General features: G+C 35.4%; 1 protein-coding gene across 3 annotated transcripts in view; it reads right to left on the bottom strand.

Annotated features, from left to right (window-relative positions):
• Positions 1 to 12,147, bottom strand: part of LOC114025789 (syntaxin-17-like) — an 86,497-nt gene that overhangs the window by 2,248 nt on the left and 72,102 nt on the right. For all 3 annotated transcript variants that reach the window (XM_027839309.1, XM_027839308.1, XM_027839310.1), the window contains exons 5-6: positions 4,519 to 4,637; positions 4,390 to 4,440 (exon numbers count right to left, since the gene is read on the bottom strand). In XM_027839309.1, the coding sequence (XP_027695110.1) occupies positions 4,390 to 4,440; positions 4,519 to 4,637 (170 nt within the window). The remainder of the gene's footprint in view (positions 1 to 4,389; positions 4,441 to 4,518; positions 4,638 to 12,147) is intronic.

Below are 12,147 nucleotides of genomic sequence, written 5' to 3'. Positions count from 1 at the left end.
AGAGGAAAAATGCCAAACAAGTACCTAGGTGGCATGCTGTGCTTGCTTCAAAAAACAATTCCCATTCTGAAATTGTGAAGATTGGGTTTAAAACAGGGACAGGTTACATTACAATTAAAATGCCACTGAGTCAAGAAATACAAATTAGTACTTCTGATCTCTCTGAATGAGATATGCTTATTTTAACTACCACAAAAGGCATTTCCCCTTCTAACCTGCAATGGAGTGCAGTGTATGAACTTAGTGGTCTTAGGTTTTAATACTTTAATGCATCATAAAATGACAAATTAAAATATTTCAAATTTAGAGAAATGAGAGAAAATAGCTAACTAATGAGTCAATGTCAATTTAATTAAATGTAACAGTCAAAAGAAAGTAGTAACTATATAACACAATAGGAATTGACTTTAAAATTGACAGAGAAAAGAGTATATCTTTGGAGCCAACTGAGTTACTTAGTAATAATTCAATCTTAGGCCAATTTTAGTACTGTTTTAATACCTTATATGAATACCATCTTACACTGATGCTGTAAACAGAGAACACAATTATAATCCCAGCTGCCATTCCATCATGTAACCTAAGAGATTGAAACATCACAGTCGATTCTTTTCCATAGCTGGCATGTTTTCTGTTGTTGACATTTTCTCCCCTTCATACAACAACATATTTAAGTACTCAATGCTTTCCTTGTATTTGTTCCATCTTGCAATCTACATTTCTACCTAGATCCCTCTACTACCATAGCTATCAGGGCATTATCAGTATTCCATAAGGGAGAAGCTCACATGCAACCTCTTCCAGAAACCACCATTCTTCTTCACAGCCCATAAAACTTTATTTCCTGACCCTGCCCTTCATTTGGAGTACTTCTCCCCCATTTGGTGTATGACATACCTTGGTTATGCCCCATGCACTATCTTTTATAACATTCCTTCTCTTTTGATAGTCATCTCTTTCCCAGATGTCAAACCTCCAACTGAAGTCGTCCCTTTCAGAGCCTTTAGAGAATGAGGACCTGGTCTAGTGATTCTACCCACTGAACTCCATTCCTAAAAATGTCTAAAATGTAAAGGTCCTTAACTATTCACTCACAAACTTCTGGTCAATCATGAAGCCCAAACTACTGGACTTCAAGAAATCAGAAAATGGAATTTCTAAAAAAGAAGGTACTTCTATGCCTCCTTCTCCACTTGGGATTTTTACATGATTGCTACTAATTATTGTTGATCTCCAGGGTTCAGGGAAATATAAAGGAACTTCTTCCCAAACATATTAGATACTGGATTGGAGATAGCACAGTGCCTTAGCCCAGAGCATATTCTTAGCAAATATTTGTTGAATGAATTATAGTTATCTTAAAATAAGTGGATTAAATTAATTTTAAGTATTTTACAAAACCCTTTGGAAATAACTGGAGATATCCCAGAAAACCTAAAAGCAAAACTAGAGTTGTAAATTACTAGATGTTAGAGCAGTTAGAACTCTGCCACAATTATGAGTAAGTACAAAAATCCTACCTTACTCTGGGGAACCATACCCTAGGCTTTAATGACCCGGACCATGGCATCAATTTAAAAACCAAGATGGGTAGTCACCCCCCAGCTGCACTGTTTTATGAAACCAACTAACCTTTTTGTATCTTAAAGTGCTATTTTTAGTTTGCCATGTTGAATTCTATTCCCCACTTGCTTTTTCTTGTCTGACTTCAATCCCTCATTAAGCATACACATGTGACGGACTACCAAACTGCCAAGTGGAGATGCAGTCTGCTCTTTCTGGGGTTGAGGGATTATAGGATCCTTAGCAGTTAGGCCCAAACTCTAGCAAGAGGCTGAAATTATGAGCCCTTTTTATGGTTTTTCCCCATGCATACTTTCTTTATATGAATGTTTTATTAGTATTTTTAATTAAAGCTAAATTTCCAAAGCAAAAAAAAAAAAAAAAAAAAACCCAACCTGGTAGATTGACATACTTAACTCTGAGCTAATATTTTCCCCCAAAGTAATAAATGTATATTTTAATCTCATGTATTCAATAAACAAATGCTAATTTTTAAGGAAAATGTGCATAATTTTTTGGATATAATCTGCCACTATTGCCAGTGTCAGAAGATTCTGAATTTCTCAAAACTACTTGGAGCAGGTATGAGTGACAGGTTTGCTAAATGAAGGGTAGTCTAATTCTGGAGAAGAATATAAAAATGACTTGACAACACAGAACTGATGTACCTTTCAGAAGTTAAAAGGTAATTCTACTTAAGTTATACTGAAGGAATCTAGACCATCAAATCAGCTAATTTCTGATTTCTCAGGTTGATGAGTCTTCACCTTCAGGAAATGCCTCATCCTGACCCTAGTGAGGGATGTGATTAGATTTAAGCCTAAGAAATCCCAACCTTTGTTCTCATCTCTGCCAGGAAAGAAAATATTTTCAAGTATTCCATGAGAGAGTTGAAGGCTTCTGTGAACTTTATCAACAACTCCTTAAAGATTATGAATCCAGAGATTATATGCCACACTATCCCAGGTCAGCCATCAGACACTACTAGAATTGGAGGTTTATTCATGTCACAAAATGCCTTTGATTTGATGAGGCCGAGTGGGTCTTTTATTTCAAAAGAAAAAATTACTACTTATTGTTCTTAATAAAATCTTTATTATAAATATATACCTCACCCTTCTACAATTGAGAGAATAAAAAGGAGAAGAAAAAAAAAGCAGTTCAGCAAAAACCAACACATCAACTAAATCTGTAAGTATGTGCAATGTTTCAGCACATCATCCTCCACTTCTATGTAGATGAGAAGAATGGTACATTTTCTTATCTCTTGCTATGGGAAAAACTTGTACTTTTATTTTTAGTTATAAATTGTTCCAGCTTACAAATGGACACATTTTCCTGCAGAGGAAGAAAGAACCCCTGGAGGGCAATTGTGCTCACATTATTCCTGACTCTAGTCAACTTTCTGATGATGAGGATCATGACACCATAATGGTTCACACTGCACAATCCTTGCTGATACCTTTTTTTGCTTTGTTATGTTTTGTTTTTTAAAAGTAGCAGTGGTCTGACTAACATGTCCTTTCTGAGGCTCAGATTTCCTCCTGTTTTTTTTTTTTTTTTCAGGACCGTTCTTGACAAAAGGACTGTCTGTGGGTTACTATCCGTGAAAGAAAGGTCAGACAAAATGAACATGTCCTTGGCTTCTTGAGGTACCAACAATAAGGTGACATCCTCATCTGGGACTTCAAATCTGCTGGCAACAATTTTCACATTCACAACATTCTTCCATTATACCACTTTCCCAAACTATGTTTTCAAATTCTTTACCTAACTCTAATGACAAACTATACTGGTCTGCCACTTAGAGGAAAAAATCAAACAAACAGGCTGCTATTTTCCATGGAGAACAAAGTCTGGCTGTCTATATAACCACTAACCTAAGTATCCCTTCCAGGAACTCAATTACCAGTACCATATGACCTTTGCTATTATTCACCAACTCTCAGTTACAAAATTCAAGTTGGGCACTCTTTCTCCCTGCCCCCAACACCTTCATGTCCCCTTAAAATTTATTGTATGTCTGTCCAGACCAGATTAACTTTTGTGCAAGAAGGTTTACTATCTCTTAAACTCCCAGTGATAGAATAAAGACAGGAAGAGTGCCAGGTCTGCTTTTTTCCTTTTCTTTTTTTTTTTTTAATGAGGCAATCAGGGTTAAGTGACTTGCCCAGGGTCACACAGCTAGTAGTGTTATGTGTCTGAGACTGGATTCAAACTCAGGTCCTCCTGACTCCAAGGCCAGGGCTCTATGCACTATGCCACCTAGCTGCCCCCAAGAGTGCTAGTTCTGATGCACTGCCGTGGCCAGAACCCCATCCTAGGAATCAGGAGTCCTTGTTTCTAATCCCAGCTCTGTTTCTAAATCGTTACGTAACTTTTGGTGGTCACTTATGCTCCTACCAAGTGGACAACCAGCTTCTGTTGAGAGATCTCCAGGTCAGACCATTACATTCTTGGACAACTTCAAATGTTAAGAAATTCTTCTTTATTTTGAAAACCAAGTCTACTTCCTTATAATGTTTACTTATTGTCTTAATTTTTCCCCTTTAAGCTAAGGAAGACTTTTTTATTAGTGGGGAAATGGATGAGTTCATCATATTTATGCATATCATAAGATTATATTTGAAGACAAAGATATCTTTCCAGTCCTCCTTCTCTAAGGCTTATTTCCAGCTACACATCCCCTTCCTACAGATCATCAATAAACTCTCCAGATTTTTACTCTTCCTTGTTGGTCTGATTAATATCAAATGCCTACAGATGAAAGACTTCTATGACATCATGCTATCAATCTTGAGGTTAAAGCAAGATTGTTATACTCACATTCACTAGCAGAGAGAAATCAGTAATTAGCTGGTTGAGTTCCATCAAATCCTAAACAGAAAAAAAATGGGTATTACCTTATTTTCATGAATTATAGTCAATAAGAAAGGAGAATGCTTCTTAACATACCGCTTCTAAAGTTTCCCAGGATTCTGCAGCATTTTGATCTTGAGGAATCTCAGGCAGGGATGAATCCATCTGGACCAGACTCTGGGGACCAGCTTCAGCTCTGGCAGTATGAAATGCTTCTGATTGAAAACATTACCACACGTACAAGCTTATTAACTTCATGAGAAAAAGTGGCAGTGTGGAATTAGTAACAACTTTTCTATAACTAATTCTAAAATATATTTATTGTGTAAAGTCATTAATATTATTAACTATCTCTACATTGGTTCAGATTTATTTTAAAATAATTATTTTCAAAGAATCTTATTGTTACAGATATTGTTATCTAGGTTTGCTATGAAAAGAAAATGTTATAAAACTCAATATCTAAAAATATCTAAAAGAAGACTGAATGACTGCTAACTGTCTGCACTCATCAGTCAGAGGTAGCTGTTGAGGAGGAACTATACTGAACTACAGTCTGTCCCCTTAGGGCCCAGGGAAAAAAGGAACCACTCGAGTAACTCAGTATTTAAAACACGTGTAAAACACAAGTTAAGTCACGTGTGGACATTTAACCTGGAGAAGAGACAATTCGGGGAGAGGGAAGGAATAACAGCAGTTTTCAAATCTCTGAAGCACTAACATATATAGAAATTAGCTTTGTTTTGTTTAGCTTTACTGGGCAGAACTAGGACCAATAAGTGTAAGTAAAAGGAAGGTAGATTTCAACTATACAGAAGGAAAAGCCTCAGAATGATTACAGCTATTCTGAAGTAGAATGAGCAGCCTAACTTCCCTATCTGTGGAGATCTTCACATGGAGGCTGGACAATCACTAATTGGGGATGTTGAAGAAGGGATTCATACTTAGGTACGGATTGTACTTGATGACTTATGAGGTCCCTTCTAACTCTCAGAATCTGATTCATGCCATGGCTTAAATAGGGCTTAAGAGGAAAAGTGCATTTAGAAACAGAAGCATTTATCATTTTCCACATTGCTTACTATGATTCCAACCATTTCTCTGGCTACTTTAGTAATACATATCTAGCCCACAAAGAGATTAAAATTTGAGAACTCCTACACAACGAGATTCAAATAAATTGCATCAGAAGACAATGAATCTAAAAATGGGAAAAGAACCCACATGTACAAAAATATTTATAGCAGCTCTTTTTGTGGTGGCCAAGAATTGGAAATTGAGAGAATGCCCATCAGTTGGGGAATGGCTGAACAAGTTGTGGTATATCAACGTAATGGAATACTATTGTGCCACAAGAAATGATGAGTAGGCAGACTTCAGCAAACCTGGAAAGACTTACATGAATTGATGCTGAGTGAAGTCAGCAGAACCAGGAGAACACTGCACACAACAACCTCAACATTGTACGATGACTAATTATGATAGATTTAGCTCTCCTCCTCACTGCAAGGATCTACTCCAAAAGACTCATAATGGAAAACACTATCCACATCCAAAAAAAAAACTATAGAGTTTGAATGCAGATTGAAGCATATTATTTGATCTCTTTTTTTCTTTTGTTTCTTTTTTCTCGTGGTTCCTCCCATTGGTTCTAATTCTTCTTTACAACATGACTAATGTGAAAAAATGTTTAACATGAATATATATCTACAGCCTATATCAGATAAGAGAGGAGGAGAAAATTTAAAACTCAAAATCTTATGGAAGTGAATGCTGAAAACTAAAAATAAATAAATAAATAAATATTGTTTTGTTTTGTTTTGTTTTTAAAAGAAGGCAATGAAACTCTTACCATATGCATCATTTATTAATGTGGGGACCTTTTAGTCACTGGGAGGACAGGGGGGTGGGATGTGTTATTGAGCTCTAGTTCAAGCCCAGACACATGTCCCACCCCTTTCCCTATCTATGTTCCTGGTTCTCCTGCAGAGACTTTTGTAGCACAGAATGCTGCCCACCATGATGTTGGCTGTGTAGTCAAAGTGAGCGTCCTTTGGGCAACAGCAAAGACTAGAGAAGCTGAACTCTGAAGCCTAGAGCCAGGATTTCCACAGCCTTGAAAACGGGGAGGAAAGACTGAGGTGTGGTTTGAGTTTTGTAGCTAAACCCTGAAGGTAGCATAGGGGTACTGACTCAGTTCATGGGTTTGTTTGACCTTTTTTTGGATTTCAGATGTCCTAAATCATGGAGACAGCTGAAGTTTCATTATCTTTCATTCACAATTCTGGTTTTGGAGAGATTTGAGAGGATCAGAGAAAACGTCTAGTCCTCCCCTCCACTTTGTTAATCATACGACAGAGAAGTTCAATTTATTGTTTTTTATAGCACAGTAATATTCTATTATATTCATGTGCCACAATTTGTATAGCCATTACCTAATAAATGGGCATCTACTTTGTTTCCAGTTCTTTGCTACCACAAAAAGTACTGCTGTAAATATTTTGATGAATATGGAGTCTTGATTTTTGTGAGTCGCCTCTCTGGGCTATATACCGAACAATGGAGTCTCTGGGACAAGGGCTGTGGATATTTTAGTCACTCTAATTACATAATTCCAAATTGCTTTTCAGAATGGTCTAATTCACAACTCCACCAATAATGTATTTGTGTGTTTACCTTTCCACACTGACTCCAACTCCTTCATTATTCCCATGTCTTGTCATCTCTACCAATTTGCTGGGTTTGAAGTTAAGTCTCAGGGTTGTTTTGATCTGTATTTCTCTTACTATTAATGATTCTAAGTATTCTTTCATATTATTATTAAAAGTTTTAATTTCTTGGAAAGTTGTTCATATCTTTTAATTACTTACCTATTAGGGAATGGCTTTTGGACATACATTTCTATTAGTTGTTTATATATCTTGAATACCAAATTCTTATCAGAGATATTTGATGTAAGTTTTTTTTCTCCTCAGCCCATCCCCCTTTGTTTCTTATGCAAAATGCACTAATTTTGTTATGCAAAAAGCTCTGAAATTTTCAAAATAATCTATTTGGTTAAGAATCTGTCCCCTGCCCATAGGTATGAAAGACATATATGATCAGCACATTCTCTTCTAATATGATCAGCAGATTCTCTTCTAATTTTTTTAATGGCATGATCTATAATATCCATATTATGAATGCCATTTTGGATTTATTGTGGAATAAGGTACAAAATGTTGGTATAAACTAATTTCTGCAGACTGCTTTCCAGTTTTCCCAACAGTTCTTATCATACAGGGAGTTCTTTCCTGGATAATTTATGTCTTTCAGTTGATCAAATGCTAAGGACCTCATATTTCTTAAGGGGGAAATATATTACAGAGACATAGAACTCTGTTTACCTTCAAAAATATGAATACGATTTTTTTTTCCTCTCAAGGAAAACTCTATTTGACAAGTGATCTCTAAGAACTGCTCAGGAAGGCTAGGATAACAATAATTTAGTATGATAAAAAGGGATAATCTAATGAAAGGGTAACTTGTAGGCTTGCCAGAATTACTTTTGAACCTTAAGTTTCTTGAATATGCTTTACTTGATTTTATGATTTAAATGGCAGAGTAAAACATTACTGACACAATTTAACTTTTGCATTCTATCATAGTATCAATGCCCTGGTATTTTAAGATCTCTAGCTGGTTTCATAACTGCTTAAAACAGCTAAGTTATAGTACAAAGAAATTTTCATTTTCACTTCAGTTCAATACAGAAATTACCCTGTAATTTCATTCCACTTAAAATTAATATAATATGAAACCCTGTCTGCAACTTCTTTAAAGAGTTCCATAATTTCTAAGAGGAGGACTTTACTATATATTTACTTTAACACTGTAAAAAAATATACACTGAGGTATTTATTTTGCTGCTACTCTAGACATTTTTTAAAAAACCTTTGCACCATTAAGACAGACAAAAATATATTAGATTCCAACAGGATATACAATAATAAGGAGATAGTAATCACATAAAATCATTCATTTTAAAATGCAGAGACAGGAAATGTTTGGCATTTTAAACAAGCACAAAACTTCTCTCAGTAATAATTTTAAAAACAACAAAAAACTTAAGCCATTTGCGTCTTGCTTAAAACCAAACTACGTATACATCTTAGTTCAAAAGGTAGCTTAGAACAAAGAGGCCCATTCTCTTTCACAAAAATGCTGTTGTGAACTTGAAACACTGAATCACTAATCAATGTAAGGCATGACTGGCAGACAAAACCCAGCCAATCCAATTTACTGTGATCTTCGTAATTCATATATTCCAAGTTATGTTATAAAACACCATCTCAGTGACTGGACCCAGTGACTGAATTTTTTTTAGACTGTTACGTAAATGATGAGGTAAAACACAGAGACAGATTACCACTGTAAGAAAAGAAGACTGAAGAATTCTTATCTCAATCACACAAGGTATAAACTTGCAATTGTTTTGTATGACTCGACATAGACTAAAGTTTCCTTACCCACACTGATTTTACAGATTATATGCTACTACAACTAGAAAAGATGAAGAGAATATGTAACACCTAACATTCTTTTTTAAATTCCAGAATTTATATTAAAGTTGCATTTCTTCTAACAAAAGTTAAGGCACAAATTATTATTCTAGACTACATACAAATATAGCCTACTTAATAACATTAATTAGCTCCATAAAAACATTAAAGGGGACACTTAGGAACTAAGTTATAAATGTGAAGTACATTCCTGGGTGGTCAAAATTTAGACCAAAAAAGTTTAAGTCTAAAAAAAATTGATAGCTGGTACATAATTTTTATAATGGTAATACGGACTCCCCTCTTTATATAAATTCCTCTTCCCCAGTTACTCAAGGTTTCTTATCTGATGGGTGGAGTGAAGAGCAGCTGCCCCATAAATGCCCCTCTAATTGTCTGGCAGATCTGGGAGTACTGGTTCCACAGTGAAGGATGGAGAGGTGGGGGAGAGGAAGAGAGGAAATATGGTATAAGGAAAGGTAGCTCTCTTGACCCTATGCTAGTCCCAGATAAAATGTCTTATCTTCCCTTTGTGGCCCATCGTACCCCTATATTCCTTCCCTCTGAGTACCCTAGGGCCTTCTGAGGAATATCTATTTCAGTTCAGTTGGGACAGACAATGAATAGCACAAAAGGCTGGGAAAGGGAGGCTTGCATGTAGATGTCCCTTGTGAATCACTAGTACTTCTGTGGTCCACAATTGATATCTGTTTGACCTGAATATTAAAACTTCCTGGTAGGCTACACTTTGTTCTCCAGTAATAGGAGGGTAGAGAGAATTTTTACCTCTAGGGATCAGTTGCCATTACAGCAAGATGGTGCTAAATAATAATGAGGCCTGGTTAAAATGCATTAACTATGTTACTGTGAAACGGGTTCTTAACCTTTTGTGTGTCATGGACCTCTTTGGCAGTTTGGTGACTCTTCTTAAAATAATGTTTTTAAATACATAAAAATAAAAGATATAAGATTACAAAAGAAACCAATTATATTAAGTACAGTTATAAAAATATTAAAAGTTCCAAATTCATAGCTCTCCCGCCTCCCAAAATCTATCCATGGACCATCAGTTAAGAATTCTGGCTGTGAAATAACACTGGTTGGGACAACAAAACATTTAATCAAATGGTCCACAAGTCATTCCCTGCCTCCCCCAAACTTCAAGAGTGATGATTTTATCTGGAGTCCATAAAATCATAGATTTAGATCTAGAATGAACCTTATTTTATGATATAATGAACCTTCATTTTATACTTGAGAAAACTGAGGAGGCCCTGAGAGGTTAACTGAATCGTTCAAAATCGTACACATACACAAGTTATCAGAGTTGGTATTTGAACCAAGATCCTTTGATTCCAAATCCAGGGCTCTTTACAGGGCAAGGTTATGCACAGAATTATGAATTTTCAGGCAATTTTGTTATATCACAAAGAGTTTAATTGTAAATACAAATTAAATTTGAGTAACTCTATTGTTTTCCGTATTTTGTTAAGTTTGAAATATTCTCATCTAATCCTCTAAATAGGCCCTCAGTTTAGGTTTAATTAAGGAAAATTTCTGAGAAAAGTATAAATCAACAGAAAATCCAGGCTTTCAATGGGAAGTGCCAATACAAGTCTCCCAGAGTTGCTATTGAGTTGACATAATACAGAAGCCATTCACATGCTTCACAAAACTGTTTTTCACCTTGTTATACATGTGATAAAATCTCATAACCTATCAAATTCAATATTCTGGTCTTAAGTTTCCAGCAGTTGTAAGATTGGATTCTTTTCCTTTGTTACCATTTGTTTAAAATGTAATACAATTTTATTCTCATTGGACTAGCAAAGTCTGTATGCTAGGGAGGGAGTGCAGAGATCTTGAGAAGGGGAGAAGACACTGAGTCACTTTGAATGACTTCAATACAGTTTCCCAAACATAAAAAATATCACTTATATGATACGTAAGCATAGCAGTTCTCTCGATGGGAAGCAATATGCTAAAAATGAAGCTGGTGACAAAGGTGAGACAGAGTGGTATCTCTCAGAGTGAGCAAGATTGGCAGATTTGCTTTGTGAACTCAGATTATGGACAAAAAGAACAGCCAAATCATCAAGGGTGCCCTCTAAATTAATGAACTTATTTTATTCTCTAGAAAAAATAAAACATTCTCATCTCTTTTTAAATTAGAAAATTATTTGTATGTTCTTAACCCTGATTATAGTAATGTAACAACTGTTTCTAAAATCTTGAGAGATGTTTCTAATTTATCATAAAATAGATTTAATTCTTAAAATTAAGGCAAAATTGTTTAAAGAATGCAAACAGTATACAAATAAGCATTTTCATATGTGATATCATTACGGAACTGAGCATCCAAAGCAAAAGACAAGAAAAAAAGAAAAGGAAGAAAGTATGAGGAATTGGAGGAAGCCACATGAGGAATATATGACACCTTTGTCCCAAGTCACAATAAAACTTTGAGGGCTATGTTTGGTACAGAGGAAAGAACAATGAATTTGGAGTCAGGGTTTGAATCTCAGATCTGTTACTTTCAAGCTCTATGACCTCAGGAAAGTCATTAATACTCTCGAGCCTCATTTCCTTCACCTGTAAAATAGAGATAGTAAGGTATGCAAAGAATGATAGATGTGAAGAGGACCTAGGTTTGAATCTTGGCTCTGCCAGTGGTCACTTGTATGACCACAGGCAAGTTATCTTACCTCTCTAGAAAATTTTTTCATTTCTAAATGAGAGTTGGACTGGATTATCTGTAAGGTTACTTCCAGTTCTAAATCTTCTGCCTGTCCTACTTACATGTTTGTTGTGAAAATTAAATGAAATAACTTTTGTAAAAAATTATAAAGCATTAAAACCTATTTTTGAAACTAAAACACATTAGATACATGTAAGCTATTACTGTGATGAAGAATCAGTAAATATAATTATCATTATGAATAATAACAGTAATAAGAATGGTGGGTAGCACTTGTCACTAGAATCCCCTGAGGGCTGAGGCAAGTTGTAGAGGCTCCTACAAGGCTGAAGAGGATGTCCAAGGAGTTAGCAGATATATGTTGGGATGGGAATGGGGGCTCTTCACAATGCTCACCAAGTAAAAAAAACCTTGGGTCTTTAAAACAGTATTATCATTATAAATGTTGTATTGTCTGAGTTCCCAATAAAAGACTTAAGTCTTTAT

The sequence above is a fragment of the Vombatus ursinus genome, unplaced genomic scaffold (genome assembly GCF_900497805.2).
Source record: "Vombatus ursinus unplaced genomic scaffold, bare-nosed wombat genome assembly UNPS02014832.1, whole genome shotgun sequence".
In the NCBI taxonomy this organism is placed as follows: Eukaryota; Metazoa; Chordata; class Mammalia; order Diprotodontia; family Vombatidae; genus Vombatus; species Vombatus ursinus.
Note: the sequence above shows the minus strand (reverse complement) of the source record. Positions and strands in the feature narration are given on the sequence as shown.